Consider the following 17,479-nt stretch of genomic DNA (forward strand, 5'->3'; position numbering starts at 1 on the left):
CATGATGAACATAGTTAAAGCAAAAAGCTTCCAACACATATTTCGAGAAATAGATAACAAGATAAACCCATCTCGAAATATCAAATGTGTATAATGTAAAAGTCTATATAGCTATACGACTTAATCTCATTAGAATATAGAATAGAATAGACTTCTGAGTGATAGATAAGTTTAGTATCCACATACATTTTGTTGATGAAGTTCCTCCAAGCTCTCCTCAGTAGATATTTGTCTTCAATCGATGAACTTCGTGAAGTCTAAAGCTCAACTACACATTCTATATTAATCCAAGACATATCTATAAGTAGACTGGAAATCAAGACTATAGATTTGATCAACTAAACTTGACAAACAAGCTTGAGATAGCAGCGCTTGCGAGTTCGACCGAGCAGTGCTCTAACACCATGGTTTCCACTTCTCAGCAGCTATCACTACTTACAAGAGATCAATGTGTTAACTACCACTGCTAAAAATAGGTTATTCAACCTATCATAATGATATGAAAGCTATATCTCGAAAACATCATACAAAAGGTTTCTCTCGGTTCTAACACAAATAAATCATCTTCAAAGAAGTTTAGCATATCCTATCACTGGCGTTCAATTCCATTGATCTCAAGAATTTCTCAACTTCCCTCCCTACAGACTAACCCCTTTCCTCATATTGTGACCGAAACGGAACTGGAACGACCATTTTTTGGTTTAGGCCAGAATCGTAAAGATTGATCTCTCGAACCCAAAACACTTCCACACAATGCATTTGTTTAAGGGTTTAGACGATTTTCTCTTACTAGCATTAGCCAACTCCACAACTTTAAATTTTCCCCTATAAATCATTTTTACCCCAAAATAATCGCAATAGATAATAGCCTATTATCATATTTTGGACTGGAATATAGTTGAGACTGAATTAACCCTCTAAGAAATTCAGCTGCAGTCGTGATCCTTTCGCCTCTTGAACCTCATAAGATTTTGCACACTTTATTCCCTTAGATGACGTCCTTTATAGCCTAAGAGTTGCTTCAACCTTAGTAAAGACTTTTGATACATATCTGCCTCTAGCAAACAATCCTATTTGATTTCCCTCTTGATTTATCAATATAGGTTTGGAAATATGTTTGTAGTAGACAAATTCCAGCAAAGCTCACAAATCTGGTAACTTACACTCGGTTAGCGGAGAAGCCTGGATTACTAACCACCTCTAAAGAACAATCAAAAAAAAATCAAATAAGAGTTTAGATATCTATCCTGGGAAATCACAAAGTTTGAGATGAAGAGAACTTTGTGATTTCTATCTATCTCATTCTTGATATGAGATTACGAAAGCCTCAAAGATCAATAAACACATGATTTAGATAGACAAACTATCAGGTAAAGGATAATCTTACCGGGCTTCATGAATCCTTAAGTGAAGTCTTCAAAGTTGTAAGATAGAATACAGTTCTATGAAGAACCTAGGTTATAGAGGACGAATCTAGCTTAGCAACTAGAACACAAGAGTGTCAGGGAGTAAGAAACCATGTTGCAAGTATCTCTCTATTTATAGATTTTCAAGGATCCAAGTAGCTTCGAATTCAAGCTAGGGTTGCTTGAAATTCAAGAAAATACTTTCTCAGTTTAGATGAAATTCTTATTAGGAATTCATGTGAGATGTCTGCCTTAAAATTACACAAAGAATATGCATTATGGTCCAGGGTTCTTAAACCGTGCACAATAATGGCTCATAGAGCTCAGTAGTCTTTGAACTTACTAGCATATAATTGTATTCAATTACACTCAAGACTTAATCAATGATCCACAAACACAGAGTGATTTAGTGAATTTTTTTATCTTAGAAGTGTCTATGATAGATGTAACAAAAACGAACATAATCATATGAAGAGTTCATATAATTATGCTAATATTGGAACTGGGTTGGTTGGCAAACCACTGACAACTCGCGAAGTCAGGTCACAAGGGTTTGCAAACTGGGTTTGCAGACCTTGGTTCGCTAAAGTCAGGCCGCAAGGGTTTGAAAACCTTCCCATTTCGCAAAAGTCAGATGGTTGAGGTTCGCAAACGGGTTTGCGAACCTACCTCATTCTCGAACTCAGATATAAAGGGTTCATAAACCAGGTTTTCAAACTAACACACTGTTCAGAATTCAAACTGACTTTGGTAAAACATACAAGTGTGTATACCTATTGTAAATCAGTTGTTTTTCTCACATAATTAATTTAAAACATTCCCAATATCCATATAGAGTCTGCACTATTTCTTGGAAAATTTCCAAATAATCAACATGAAACAAAGACAAGCTAATTGAACTAGAAATTACTTCTTTGCAATATTAAATCTACTAAAATCATTCGAAATAGTCTCATAAGATAAAACGAAAAATGTCATGAGTAAATAGGATAGGTTAGTCTTCACATACCTCTTTGTTGATGAAATTCTCGCCAATGTATTGTTTGTTCTTCAGTCTTTAATCTTCGAGGGTGATTCAAATGATGTCTGACACTCAACTATCATACTCTAATCCTAGTCCGAGACTTGACTTTCGGTTTTAAGACCATTAATTCCTGTTAAACGTAATTAATCATATTGTACGACTATTAAGATAACCGCTAGTTTCTTCGGTCACTTTTCCGTCATCCGTTGGTCCATCTTCCCTCTAATTCAGGTATTCAAAAAACGATTTCTATGACAATTCTGACTCATTCGATTAATACGTCTCCCTACGAAGAAATCAAGAAGTGTTGCAACTTGGAAGCATATCAGAACAGCCAGAGAGTATCACCCTAGTCAGGTGACTCAGGTCTGGTCTGAACTTCACCGAGTTAGTTTTGACCGTTCTAGCGATTCAAAGGAAATAAAAAGGACATCTGTTTCAGAGAGAGACCAGCCAAAGATTTTATTATCCAGTAAATTTTAGAAATTTTCATTAAGACATAGCGCAGATTTTAGAAATAAATAGGACAAAACAGAAAAACCTATTACAGACTTACAGTATCCACGATCAAAATCAGGAAAAACTTTCATTTCAGGGTAAGATATGGCAATTCCACTTCCACTCATGAGTAACGCTGCTACTGCTACTCCTACAAAAAGAGATGGAATTTATGTGGCAGCAATGCCTTTGAGAGCTTCAAAAGGACCTGCTCAGCTTATAATGTCATTAACTTACTCTCTTAATCTTTGGGATTTACAACATTACATGGTTATCATCAAACCCAATTCACCTCAACCTCAATCCCAGGTTCTTCTCAATTTCTATTATTTCCGTATTATCTACAGTTATTTTCCCATTTCTTAAGTGGGGTTTTCTTTTTGCCTAGAATTCTTAAGTTTCAACTGATTTTAGATTTCTTTTTAGTTTCTTAATCAATGAATTCGTTTGAGTTCAGTTGTCCTGTATTAACACATCAAAAGTGGATTATTTGATTACTTGTGCTTTTCTCCCATAGTCTCCCATCCTTGATTAGATGTTGGGGGTAAGGCAAAGCACAACCCACCGGCATACTGTTGTCGAGTGTGTAGGATCTCGGAGTGATCTACTCATGTACCTAGGCCTCTCAAGTCAAGAACCTTTGATGAGGCTATGGTGAAGCCAGAGGCGATGCTCTTTTTTTTTTCATTAGCAAGAATGGTTTTTATTTATTTTTTATTTTTTGCCTTTTCGGAATTTAACTTTTGCAGGCTTTTGTTTTTGATTTTCAACCTCAAGATCCTGAGAACATAAGTGTAGCAGTTTCTGCATTATCAGGACGACGAGTACCAGGTGAGCAAACCCATTGTTGTGCAACCAATAATTTATGGTAATTCCTATCTCACTAACGCGTACATGCGTACAGATAACAAAAGACCAATGCTAATTGCCACTTTGTAGTACAAATATAATCTTTGTAGAGAATGGCAAGACTTTCCATTATGATAGGCCTTTAAAAGTTACTTCTTATCAGTTTTTTAATAGTGGCTACTCCTTGCTATGTTTTCAGGAGCTTTGCTAGTGAGAAAGCTTGCTAAACTGCCTAATAGAAAATGCTGGTTCGTGGGATATTCAAGTGTGGATAGCATAAGTAGAGCAAATAAATTCAATGAGGTCTGGGAGACTGATTTGAGGATTGGCCTGCACGACTGCCGTGATTACACTAACGGTAACAACATCACTTCTGGTATCTTTTTGTGGTGTTAAACGTATAGAAGTATTTTAACCATTTTTCTACTTTAGTTTCTAGTCTTACTCTTTAAACTTGACTTTTAGAGTTGGTCGAGTGCCTCATTGGTGAGAAGCAAGTTTTGGAGCGTTTGAGGGGATCCTTGGATGCCTTCCAAGAACTGTAACCAGCTTGGGGAGGATGTCATGTTGGTAAGTTCATGTGTACAGCTTACTCCACTTATCAACTATTCAGTTATTCACATTATATTGTGCTAGAACAATGGTACTTTTATCATCTTATTAGGAATGAGTAAAATATCTAAAATCAAGACTTCTATGATAAACAAAAGACAGACTATGTACAGATGATTGATTCTGACCTATTACGAAGCTATCTTAATGAAGCAACTCAGCATAACCCAATCAAACAATTTTCTGGAGTTGCCATTTAGGTGCTAACTTTCTATGGTTCCTAATGACATAAGGTCCAGCCTCGTCATATTGTTCAAATTTTGCCTCCATTATGCCTGATTTTGTAGGATGCTGATATAATCTATCTGGGGTAGCACAATAACTTGAGGCTAACTTGAAGTTTTCGTCTTCGAACACAGCGAAATTTAAAATCGGTATTAAGCTCACTGCTCACCATCACCACTCAGTGCTTGTAAATAAGATTATTCACAAGATTTCCTATTCGTGTTTGATTATTTTGTGAGATTTTGTAATCTCATTGATTACATGTTTGGAAAACATTCATTGCTGAGTTCATTGATTTGATATAATTGTACTTATCAAAAAAAAAAAAACTTGTATTTTGAGGTTATAGTCTTTGCTTGTTGGTTTAATATCAGACACTGGATTATGTGATTAGATGTTGGGGTAAGGCAAATCAATTATAGCTGGAGACACTTTCCTTCAACTACTTCTATCAAGTTGTTGCTTTCTGCACTAGTATTTGAGATGAGTAGTGGCAAATATTCTAGTTACCCTTTCTGCACTAGGATTTGAGATGAGCAGTGGCAAATATTCTGGTTTCCCTTTTCCGGACCACATGGTATAATATTCTAGTGTCTTACCGGTTCATATAATACGTAACAATCTAGTACCCTATATGCATATTTTTTTCCATGGAAAACAGGACTTGTATAAACTTGATCAGTCTGCTCTTGTGTTGAAGACCCACTAGCAAGTACATAATCTTTTGGACTAAAACCAAGGACATGGACTTCATTTCCAGGCGTCATGTTTATCATCGTTCGTATTAATGCATAATATGGTTGCAGCTTCTTGGCGTAGTGGTTTATTTATGGAAATCCGCCCCTCTTATTATCTCGATATGCAATTTTTGACAACAACAAAAAACAACCCATAGAGTTGCTTATAAATGTAACATGTACTTGTGAAACTCATATTGTTATTTCCTTCCATTTTCTCTCAGAGTTTAAAATGCAGCACCTTCTAAATTTATTATGTAACCTTTGTCAAATAATAACAATTCCTTCGATTCTTAAACCTTTTGTTCCAGTACTTCAAGTCCACACTAGTTCTGAAATCTATCACTTCACCTTTATCATAGCATGAGTTACTCACGGCGTCTTATTTACATCTTGAAATACAGGAGGTATCGACTGCTAATTCTTCTTTGGTTACACAAGAAAACACTACAGCAGTATATTAGAGAGTGTTATAAAGAACCAGAATTCAACCGTGCACCTGAATTGTGGGAAGGACTACCAAGGGCAATCCTGAGAAGATGTTAATGACGATATCACAAGGCAAGTCATGTACATGTAAGCACTTGTTTGATTTGTGTTCTCATCATATAAAGCTCTTTTCTGGTAAGTGGGTTAATATATGTAAAAGGATTTTTGTGAAATGCCTGTATTTTGATATTAGAAATTAAGCAATTAAAATTTTAGTAAATAAATAAAGAAAAAGAATCCTAGTCACAACTGTTGAGGTAATCTTAACTAGTACACAACATGAATAAAATCATCGAAACTTATTTCTCTACGATTATTCCTCAGCTGAAGAAATTTGATCTTTGCAGCTACATCCACATCCACTCAAGTTCAGCAACATCTGTTACTTGTTCATCTTCTCTTTCTTTTCTTATCCTTTTGATTACAGGATGCATCTGTTGCTTTCTCTATGTTAGCTGTTCCTACAATCTTCTTTGGTGAAACAAGGCTTTCAACATAATTTTTGATTCTTACCAGATGCAGTTCGTTGCTATGGATACCACGCCCCAATAAATCGATTTCTGTGTTAAGCTTTACTGAATACACATAAGGCTTTTTCTGACCTTCTCTGAATAGGATTACACCATTGTCTAACAACCTCAGTGGCTCAAAATCCTCAGTATTATCTTCTCCCAGTTCAATAGAGAATTGTTTCGTCCATGACTCCTTCACATTATAATCCTTCATCACCCATATCTCATAAATCCTGACGAAATCAACCGAATCCCCAAGTGACTGGGTTACGACATGCCATGTCAAGTTGAGTACATGGGTCTGGTATTTTTTGCCATTCTCTGATTGATGGGTTCCAGAGAATTAAATCACCAGTGCTTCCAATGAAACAGAATAACCCATTGCAGCAACCAATTTGTTTCTTCAACGGGCATCTGCTTTGACCAGAAGGCTTAAAATATTTTTCTTGGGCATCATGGTGTTTGATTGGAAGCGGAACTTTTATCACTTTATCACGTCCTCGTACAATGTCATCAAGTACTATAGAATAGTTGTCTCGAGTCATAAGGAAGAATGCTTGTTGATCATCGTTTGTGTGTTTGAGATGTGTTCTCATGAATTCAGAATCATCAATCAAAGTATACCAATACTTGGAAACGGATTTGCATATCAAGATGTTCTTCACTGGTAATCTTATAAATATTCTTGTAATAATTTCTCTAGGTAGATTCCACATTGTTGTGGTGCACAGTTTGTTTTCTCTCTTCTTATTCTTCAAACTTGGGAAAAAAAATTGACGAAAGAATCCCAAGTGTTTGATATTTATGAAGAAAATCCAGGAAGCATGAGTGATTTAGGAAACCATTAGAAGTCATCATAAACTTGTCCATGTTAGATTCTAAATTCTGTTAGAACTCGGAAATAGAAATTTCCTGTCCTCCTTGACTCCTTGTTTATAATTCAACCCAAAAACGACTGCTTCCCTGAAACTATGATAGTGGGTGCACAAAATAGTTTGCGCTTACCATAAGATTGGATGGGGACCACGTGTATTTATCTTAAAGCTGAAGCTGGGAAGTAAAATATAACCCCAGAAGCATATTATCAGCACTTACTTATCTACACTCTCAAATCAAAACCCTTCTCTTCTATCCGCAAACCCTCGATTAAACCCTTCTCTCTTTCTCATTTGATTTACTCATTTGATTTACTAAAGAAAATCTAGAGCAAACCAGTACTCGGTGTTAAATTTTGTAGCGGAAGATTTCATTTGGAAGTTGACGAAGAGCAAACCAAGTAAGATTTCTAATTTTTCCATAGGTCCGTCTGTTGCCTCTTAAAATTTCCTTGTGGAAATTTATAAATTAACAGAATTAGAAGACTATCTGTAACCTAAAATTGCATACTTGAAGAAATCTTGAAAACCTATAGCGCTGTCTGTATTTGTTTTGCTCGGTAATTGTCAGTAAATGCGAGTCTGAGTTCCATACCAAAAAGCATATTAAATTTGGAATAAGTTATTTTTGTGTTTTGCTGCTTTTTTCATGAATTTAGGAATTAGGCTAGACATTCAGTGAATGGCTGATGTAGATGTATGAATGTGGGAACACGGATTAACATTCATTATTATGTTAGGGTCCTAATAATTATCATGTTATCCTATGCTTAGGGTCCTATTTCTATTAGGTTTCAGTCAGTCTTTGCTCATTATTCTTTTCTACAAATGAAATTGCAGCTTGAGGCAGAGCTGGTTTCTGGGAGCACTCAATACTTGGTTTATCTAGTATGAGAAGGTCATGAAAGCACTACTTTTACAGTCCAATCGAAGCATGCTAACATTAGTCTCCACACGAATATTATTCTCTGTTCGAGCTCCTCCACATTTAAGGAAGTTCTCCTGGATTTCTCAAACAGCAAGGTTCCACACTAGTCTACAATGTCAGAGCAGTTATGATAGGGAGAGTGGGCCACTTACTCTTACCAGCCTTGGGTTCAGGGGTCAAGAACTTGAAGCAACTGAAAAAAAGGATGCAGCACTTGAAACAACCGGGAAAAGGGATAGAACCTATAAAAATGAAAAACCTAGTTCTGTTTCCAGTGAAGCTCCTCAAATTACACCAAAAGCAGTTGCTGGTGCAATCAAACCTGTGAAGGTGAAAGCTCCACTTAAAGTAGATTCTACCCTATTTTCCGCAAAAACTTTTTCAGAGCTGAATCTCCCATCAATGCTGATTGCACGCTTAGAAAGAGTGGGCCTTACAGTCCCAACTGATGTTCAATCCACAGCTATTCCCACAATTTTGCAAAATCATGATGTTGTAATTCAATCCTACACGGGTTCAGGGAAGACTTTAGCTTATCTTCTACCCATACTTTGTGAAGTGGGTCCATTCGCAGAGAAGCTTTCTCAGGATGAGGATTCGGACAAGAGAATTGGTGTAGAAGCAGTTATAGTAGCACCTTCAAGGGAACTAGGAATGCAAATTGTAAGAGAGTTTGAGAAGATCTTGGGGCCTGAAGATAAGAAACTAGTTCAGCAACTTGTTGGGGGTGCAAACAAGTCAAGACAGGAAGAAGCTCTGAGGAAAAATAAACCTTCCATTGTAGTCGGAACTCCAGGAAGGATTGCTGAAATCAGTGCGACAGGGAAGCTTCACACACACAACTGCCGATTCCTTGTATTGGATGAAGTTGATGAACTTCTTTCGTTTAATTTTCGTGAGGACATGCATAGGATATTGGAGCATGTTGGAAGAAGGCCTGGCGCTGAACCACACAACAAAGCTAAGGGGCCACTTGTGCGGCGTACTGAACGTCGGACAATTTTGGTCTCAGCTACTGTACCATTTTCTGTCATTAGGGCTGCTAGTAGTTGGGGACGTGACCCAGTTCTCGTTCGAGCGAAAACCGTTGTGCCACTTGAATCTGTTCCTGCTGCTGGACCAGATACGTTATCGAAAAATCCTACCAATTCTTCAAGCACAATCACTCAAGGAGCAGCTGACAGCTTGCCTCCAGGTTTGAAGCACTACTACTGCGTCTCAAAATTACAACACAAGGTGGATAGCTTAAGGAGATGTGTCCATGCACTTGATGCCAGATCTGTTATAGCCTTTATGAATCACACAAAGCGGTTAAAAGATGCAGTATTCAAACTTGAAGCTCGTGGAATTACGGCCGCTGAGTTGCATGGAGATTTAGGTAAGTTAGCCAGGTCAACAACTTTGAAGAAGTTCAAGAACGGGGAACTGAGAGTTTTGGTCACAAATGAGTTATCAGCTAGGGGTTTGGATGTGGCTCAATGTGATCTAGTGGTGAATCTCGACCTGCCCACCGACTCAATTCACTATGCACATCGAGCTGGACGCGCAGGTCGACTTGGTCGAAAAGGTTATGTTGTTTCAATGTGCGAAGAGTCAGAGGTGTTCATTATGAAAAAACTGCATAAACAGCTCGGAATCCCTATTCAAAAATGTGACTTTCCAGAGGGCAAGCTCAGTGTATTTAAAGAAGAAACCATAAAAGAGATGAGTTCAGAAGCAACAGCAAGGTAACACATATAGACTCCCTTATTGCTATCATTTTCTCGCAAAATTCCCTTAGAATCACTTGAGAGATCCATCTTGTTATTCCGTTCGTGTTCTACATACCTTGTCAGCCTACATGATATCTATGTTTGTTACGATTGCTATTTTGTGTACATATACTGCGTAGTTGTGTACTTAAATATGTCAACACTATTCATTCTCCAGTGTCTCAGGACAAACCACTATGATAGTTAATCATTTGAAATCTTGACGTTGTCAGACCAAACATAATAGAATATCTGAAATCCGATAGTTCATTTACTCTTAGTGTAAATCACCTTATGAGACCTTGGTCGTTTATCCTCCAAAGACTTCCACGGAAACATCTTCACTGCAAGGATAAACTTAATTTTGGCCCTTGCACTACACTCGAGAAAGGAAATGAGAAACTGCTCCAGGAAAGGAAGGAGATTGTGAAAGGTTAGAAAGACATCTTCTAAGATGATAAATATGTTGTATGTTTTAAAGAAAATTGATGATGGGATTTTTTTTTTGTGGGTAATCAACATCAAAGTTGTTCAATTATTTTCAATTAGGCACCATGATAATCTTACTTTCTTTTTTAAAGTTTTTAAAGAGAGAGGGATGAAAATGTGCGGATGAGATTAGTATTAAGCACTACAAGGAAAAAGTTAAAACCATCTTCATCCAATAAAGAGAGATAAGAAGATAAACCTAGAAAAGAAGAGAAATCAGTAAGTTGAGTGCACCTATCAATCAATTTGTTATTAATGGTAGTTGTGCTTCTCTCACTTATCTTTGATCAATTTTAATCTCATAAAATCTCCATAATCAATAATTAAGCCTTAAAGTAATTTTGCTTTCTTATTTATAAAACAAAAGGTGAACAAAGGGCTGTATGGGTTTCTTTTAGATTTTAATTGTAGTTTTAGTTTCATCTAGTGGGTGAATGGATCCTCTAAATGATTATGATTAGATTATTTTCAGGGTGTAGTGTTTTAGTACTTTTCCGGACAATGTATGAAGCTCTGGGTTTGTACTTATAGCTAAAAGGATGCTCTTGGGTCTCCCATGGTCCCATTCCCATCAATTGAACCAATCGTGGGATTCCATAGTTGGTTTAAACAGCCAAAGACAGCTCTGCTTGTATATCTTATGCATCATGGTGTTACATAATTTGCTGTTCCGCGAAAAGACCAATAGTTGGAATTATGGTTGACCGACGTACGAAGCTTTTGGACATAATGCATACTTCTTCTGCTGTCTATAAAATACTATAAACATGGCCAAAATGGAAATACCCACCATCCAATATCCCAAGTTGTCACCAAAGAAAAAACTAAAAGAAACAGTCCCCCCAGCCATCCAATATCTCAAGTTGTCACCAAAGACAAACTAAAAATACAAAATGGGAGAATATATAAAGAAAACAAGGCGAGTACTTGTAGTGCTTAGATTATCTTTAGTGCACAGCAACTTACATATACGCTAACAAGGCTTCGAGCAAATCAATAATGATGCCAATAGCGCAAGTCTTTTGTCCTTCGAAAGTCTAATGTGAGCCAAGAATGTCACTTGTCAATGTCAACACCGGCATCAATTTCTTCGTTTTCTTAATCAGGATGAACTAATTACAAGGCGATCGAGTTGGTCGGATTAATATATTATATCTATAAAGTTGCTAGAAACCTCCTGGAAAGCTTTAGGTCGTGTCTGGATACAACTATAGAGGTTAACTGGCTTAGATAAATCGAAAAGAAAAAGCGTCAGTTCAAGTGCGTATGCAATATCTTGTAGTCATTAAGGAAAAGGAAAAAAGTTTGTTTCCTCTGCCCTTTCGTCGTTCGTCGGTTGTTTCGACGACCATCATATAATTTCACCTCGAGGGCGAGATATGTCAGCTTTTCGTTTGACAGAAGGAATTTTACTCCCAAGTCTGTGAACGTACGGTTTACAGTTCTCTAGTCTCATTGGACAAACGTAGACTTTGACCATCTTGATTTGTCTTTATAATGTAGACATCTTACAAGGATAACAAAATCGTTAAGTGGCTATATCTACTGCTTAAGATCATACTTGTCTGGAATATAACCAATACTTACCACGGAAGAAAAACAATTTTCATAACCTGGTGCTAAACTAGAATTATCAAATTTAATCAGCATCATAATCATATTATAAGTGTCACCATACCAGTTTTATTCGTATATATGGAGTCCTCCTCTAAATTAACACGGTACATATATATATATATCTCAATCATGCATGGTTTACTAATCAGAATCGTTCGAAGTTCAAAAAGAGACCTAATAAGGCATTCTTTCTACTACTGCTACTTCTACATATAAATTGCATATCGCATACTATCATTTATCATGATATTATTCATCTCGGACATCCTACCAAATTCACCGGACATCACCCATGCACCATCAACACCATTGGCTTGAGGATAATAAGATACTGCACCGGACAAAATAGCGAACGGAGCCTTGATGATGCCATATAAGATCGATGAAAACCCATTTAGTTGATGATGACGCCGTCTTCTATCAACTTCGTTATCCAACATGGGTACTTCAGTTATGTTTCCATTTCTAATCATGTTTTCATCACCAACCCGTGAACTCTTCCTCAAGTTCTTGAAATTTCTTCTTATCGACGATATGATGTGCCTCATATCTTAACTCTCGTGGTGATCAAGATGGTTTATAGATTCTGATGCCCAAAAACTATCTGCTAACCTTTCCGAAGTTCAACTGAAGGAGCCATGCATGGATTGGAATCAAGCTAGGTAGAAGGGGTAAGCGGTTAAGAACAAGGTTTTAAATGTCATGTTCTCTAGTTCCTCTCCATCTAGCTCTCTATATATAGAGACGTATATAGGATTTTGATAGTGTCAATCTTTGGTGGTGATGGTGTTTATCACAAAGAAATAACTTTTGGACATTTTTGTTTTTCTTTAAGATTGTAGGGTCATGAGTTAAAGGTGGTAGTAGTAGTGTAGGTTACCCAATAATTAGACCTAATTTTCTCTTAAAGTGAAAGAAAAAAGATATTGATGGAGTTATGTGAAAAAAGCATCTCTACTAATATAGGGAGAATAATCTAATACCAAAATTTGGATGGATAATATGGTTATTGAGTGGTCATCACTATGTTTTTTTTGTACATAGAATACTACCGATTTGTAGTTCAATGGTTGTTGGGGTTTGAAGATATTTGTAATAGACAACAAGAATTTCTAGGTCATTTTTATATAATCTTGTTCATCCAAAGTAATTGTTAATGTTTGTGTTGGATTAGATTTGGGAACATAAAAAATGGAATCTAACATTGTATGGTTGATGAACACCATAGTATATGGTATTTTTTGGTAGAAGAAAACAAAGAATGGATACGAACATGTTACTAGTCAAACTCAAAGAAATATGATGGGACAATTTCAAAATACAGTAGCTCTAACATTTTTAGGACCATTACTGCAAGAAAGATTCGGATGTTTGTCCATGTTTGTTTTTGATTTTTGATCTTGGTTTTCTTATTGACGAAGCAATAACTTGAGAGATTGATTTTTTTTTTTTTTTGTCTCTTTTCGAAAAGTGAGAGACTGATTTAAATTTTTTATTTTTGGTAAGCAGATATCTATTGACAAAAGATAATTAGGGCTTAACAAATCCGGGTAACCTTTCCCCATTAAGTCTTTTAACAAACCAACAACATAAGAAGGCGTACCTCCAATCCAAAAACCTTTATTGATACATGTAAATTATTACCCCTTAATAGGGAGTCCCTAAAGGAGTGCCAAATCCAACATAAACAAAGGAGATTTGGGGGATTAAAACCCAAATCCACTAAGAAGTATCTACAATGAGAAAAGGATAAGGAGGAAATTAAAGGAGAAGACGGAGGTTGTATTACAGAAGGAGTGACATTCGTGGTAATTAATGAGGTTTAGGACATGTGGCATGATGTCATAAAAGTAGAGGTGTAAAATGTGCCGGCCCGGTACAACCCGACACACTAAGTCGCGTGTTTCACGTGCCATGTGCTGTGCTGGGCTGTGCCAACGATTTAAACGTGTTGTGTCGTGCTGTGCTTTACTAGTCAAAAGCTAGGCACATCACAGCCCACAGGCACAACACGTGACATGGTGTGTCGTGCTGTGTCGTGCTGGTGCACGTGCTATAAACAATTTGAGATCACTTAATGGTATACATTAAGTCGGACATTATCATGATATCCAAATAGACAATATGTGAATTAATGTTCTAGTCAAGTATATATGGGTAATGACATTATAACAACGATAGTTCCAAATATTTAGGTATTATATGTGTTGTTATAAAAATAAGTCGGTATAAAAGGTCAAAAACTAGATAGAACAGTAAATCTTTTGTAAAATATACACAAAATGTGATATATTATACCTTGTTATATTATATATTTGTGCATGCTACGACGTGCTTTCTTAACGTGTTGTGCTGGGCTGGACTACGTGCTAATCCGTGCCGCGTGTTGTGTTGGGCTACTGTGCCCATTAGTCAAACCCAACACGTCCCATTTAACTAACGTGTTGTGCCGTGCTGGCCTAAGTCACGTGCTGGGATGTACTGGGCTTAATTTTTAGCGTGATGTGCTGGGCTGTGCTCGTGCTGGCACATCCCAATTTACACCTCTACATAAAAGAAAGGGCTTTTGGGAAAGTCTATAAAAGGAGGTACATAGTACAATGGAAAGTAAGATCTCTCTGATACTATTCCTAGAAAGTTGAGTTATTTGGTGTAGCTAGGACGGGTAGAACCAAAATCATATTAACCCCCCAACATTTGGCGACCACACCCAGAGGCTCGTGCCTAGCGCATCATGACACACCCAGGAAGCACCAGCTCAATCGCGCTAAGAAAACAAGCGGCGAATCAGCCCACTGATTTCGACCAGGTAGTAATGGAAGAAGAAAACGAAGATAGCGAAAAGGAAGTGCTAGCACAAGGCGCAGACAAACAACTGATAGTACATGCACCCAGAATAAAGATGGTGTAATATTTCCTTGTTACTATGAAACCGATGATGGTTTAGAGGAACGAGTTTATATTGCGAGTGGTGTTTTCGAGTTTAACGACTCAATGATAATAGTCTCTGACGAAGATGATAATATGAGTAAATGCAAACCACCTGATTACAATCTAGATGAAATAAATAACCATTTTCTTAAATCTGATAATTTAGAAATTAAGTAAATTATGGCTAATTTTTCCAAGGACATTGACAACTTTAGGTTTGGGGTGAATATCATTCTCCTCGTGGTTTACCTTTCACTCTTAGAAAAACATCTGATAAATGCATAACTTACATGATTTTAGTGTCAAATCCATCCCAACATTTGTTATAATTCTTGCATTCTACCTTGTTATTACCCATGTTTTCTTTTATTTATTTATATTAGGTGAATCATCCCAATAAGAGTGAAATCCTCTACAAAAGAGCTAAGAAGTGAAGTACTCCAAGTATCCAAGTGTCTAAATCTAAGAAAAGAGTACATTGCGACATAAAATGGACAAAGAGGTCAAGTTCCACAAAAGAAAAGGGGCCAACACCAAATTAAACTCTTTTAAATCAATAATTTTAAAGCTCGAGATTGAAGAGAATTGAAATACGAAGGCAACACAAAAAGAATGAGGTCATTCCGAATTCGGACGAAGAAGTTACGAGTTAAATAGTGAAACCAAGTTGGATTTGGTTTATGTTGGGCCTTATAGGACCCGCGGGAAAAGAAATAGGAGGGATGCGTTTTGGACTTGCTATGGACGTGAAAATTAGGGCTTTTGATTGATTCTAAGGAGGTTAAGTATTCTAATCGGATAAGGATCAAGAGGAGGTGAAAATACTTGATAGTTATCAGGTTTCCTAGTTGTTACAAAAGCCTATATAAAGTGAGACTAGATATAACTTTCACACACAATTTTCTATATAACACGGGGAGGAAAAAAGAGGCTAGCACAGAGGATTAGGGTTCTCTCATTACGGGGAAAAATCGTGGTTACTTTATTGTTTTCTTTTCTTCTTATTTATATATTTTCATGGATTTTAAGAATCTCATGCGTAGCTGATTTTTATTGATTAGGGATGAATTTTATGTTCTGGTACTGAATATACAATTTATTTGGAATTTTAGTCATTAATCGGTTGTCTTTCATATATCTAATGTTTATGGGTAATTCTTAGATTGTTTATGTTAGAGCATAGCTCGGTTGAACCCACCAAGCGCTGGTATTTCAAGTTTGGTTGTCATATTTTAGTGAGCCATAACTCATTTAAGAGTCGCTTGATTATGTACTAGAGTCAACTTCGTATAGGTTAGCTTGAAGTATTAGGATATGAGACATTACAAGTATTGTGAAGACTTGAAGAAGTGTAGAAGTAAGGAGCTACAACGACAACATCATCCTTCCACTTGAGGTTAGTGATATTTGACTTGAAATGTTTCTTTCCCTAACGTATCTTTCAAGTCGTACATATTGAAAACAAAACCCCGAAGCATGAATGATTATACTCTAGTTATACATAGTATTAAGGAATACAATACGAGGTTTATTGCTTAGCCATTAAACTTTGTAGATAAGACATCGACATAATCGTTTCAATACTATTGTGATTATGTATGGGTATAAGGTGAAGATTTCATCCTAGGAAACAATGTTTTACATTTGTTTTAAGGAAGTAAATTCATGAACTTGTTTTGTGAATCGAAAGAGAAATCGCCATGCATTATTGGTATTGTTATTCATTGCGTATCTTTTGAACTTACAATATGTGTGATTAGTATAACCGTTCATGAGTTGTTTATGTTCTTGGTAAAACTATTCACAAAGGCCTGACATTTGTATTAGTATGACTTTTATTAGTGAAACCGATCTTAAATAATCACCTGAGATGGTGTGATCGATTTAGTGTTATTGGTATGACCGACTCTGGGTAAAGGGGAACCGATCCTAGTAAGAGGTACAACCCATCACAAAGGGGAATCGATCCTTGTATGAGGTGCATCAAGTTTTTAGCAGAAAGGGGAGCCGATCTTATGGACATGTGCAACACATTTTTAGGCAAAGGGGAACCGATCCTATGGACATGTGCAACAAGTACAAGTTAGATACCATATATATGTGGGGAACCAATCCTAGTACCTAGTCAACCGAATTTTGGTAACTAGCGTGACTATGCAAAGTACTCACATGGAGGTAGAACCGAAACTTGTTTTGGTAGAACCTGGAAACCCATGTTCGGTGATTGAGTGTTCTTGATCAATCACGTAGATCTTGAAAGTCAGATGAACCAATTCTAAACTTGTTTGGAAGTGTGGCAAATCGGTTTCAATATTGTAAGGATGAAAGAGGACTTATGAAGTAAGGATGTCGACATACTTTGAACATGTTAGAGCATTGCTCGGTTGAACCCACAAGCGTTGGTATGTCAAGTTTGGTTGTCATATTTTAGTGAATCAAAATTCATGTTAAGAGTCGCTTGATTATGTACTAGAGTCAACTTCGTATACGTTAGCTTGAAAGTATTAGGATATGAGACATTACAAGTATTGCGAAG

The 17,479-nt window shown here is 36.7% G+C and overlaps 3 protein-coding genes across 4 annotated transcripts; 2 read left to right on the forward strand and 1 right to left on the reverse strand.

The window, feature by feature from the left end:
* The first annotated feature begins 2,908 nt into the window (after positions 1 to 2,908).
* LOC113288090 lies at positions 2,909 to 6,156 on the forward strand. 2 transcript variants are annotated; one of them, XR_003330471.1, is made up of 6 exons: positions 2,909 to 3,237; positions 3,678 to 3,759; positions 3,977 to 4,135; positions 4,243 to 4,347; positions 4,677 to 4,763; positions 5,756 to 6,156. XR_003330471.1 is itself a non-coding variant. In XM_026537034.1 (5 exons), the coding sequence occupies exons 1-4, from the start codon at positions 3,034 to 3,036 to the stop codon at positions 4,320 to 4,322; spliced, it is 525 nt and encodes a 174-aa protein (XP_026392819.1). In that variant the 5' UTR covers positions 2,911 to 3,033; the 3' UTR covers positions 4,323 to 4,347; positions 5,756 to 6,156. The 2 variants fall into 2 exon arrangements, 1 of the variants encoding a protein (XP_026392819.1); XM_026537034.1 differs by lacking the exon at positions 4,677 to 4,763 and having other exon boundaries at positions 2,911 to 3,237.
* A 1,308-nt stretch (positions 6,157 to 7,464) lies between these two features.
* On the forward strand, positions 7,465 to 10,083 carry LOC113288092 (DEAD-box ATP-dependent RNA helicase 47A-like). The gene is made up of 2 exons (XM_026537035.1): positions 7,465 to 7,628; positions 8,068 to 10,083. The coding sequence occupies exon 2, from the start codon at positions 8,129 to 8,131 to the stop codon at positions 9,884 to 9,886; it is 1,758 nt and encodes a 585-aa protein (XP_026392820.1). The 5' UTR covers positions 7,465 to 7,628; positions 8,068 to 8,128; the 3' UTR covers positions 9,887 to 10,083.
* Positions 10,084 to 12,012: 1,929 nt separating this feature from the next.
* Positions 12,013 to 12,745, reverse strand: LOC113288093. Its single transcript, XM_026537036.1, has one exon. The coding sequence runs from the start codon at positions 12,558 to 12,560 to the stop codon at positions 12,219 to 12,221; it is 342 nt and encodes a 113-aa protein (XP_026392821.1). The 5' UTR covers positions 12,561 to 12,745; the 3' UTR covers positions 12,013 to 12,218.
* Positions 12,746 to 17,479: the final 4,734 nt, after the last annotated feature.

This window comes from Papaver somniferum, chromosome 6 (assembly GCF_003573695.1).
Source record: "Papaver somniferum cultivar HN1 chromosome 6, ASM357369v1, whole genome shotgun sequence".
Taxonomy (NCBI): domain Eukaryota; kingdom Viridiplantae; phylum Streptophyta; class Magnoliopsida; order Ranunculales; family Papaveraceae; genus Papaver; species Papaver somniferum.

Excerpts from the sequence above, each read along its gene's own strand:
- LOC113288090 (XM_026537034.1), top strand. The coding sequence starts at position 3,034 with ATGGCAATTCCACTTCCACTCATGAGTAACGCTGCTACTGCTACTCCT. Across the intron at positions 3,238-3,677 it reads CACCTCAACCTCAATCCCAG|GCTTTTGTTTTTGATTTTCA; the intron begins GTTCTTCTCAAT and ends TAACTTTTGCAG. Across the intron at positions 4,136-4,242 it reads CTGCCGTGATTACACTAACG|AGTTGGTCGAGTGCCTCATT; the intron begins GTAACAACATCA and ends CTTGACTTTTAG.
- LOC113288092 (XM_026537035.1), top strand. The coding sequence starts at position 8,129 with ATGAAAGCACTACTTTTACAGTCCAATCGAAGCATGCTAACATTAGTC.
- LOC113288093 (XM_026537036.1), bottom strand. The coding sequence starts at position 12,560 with ATGAGGCACATCATATCGTCGATAAGAAGAAATTTCAAGAACTTGAGG.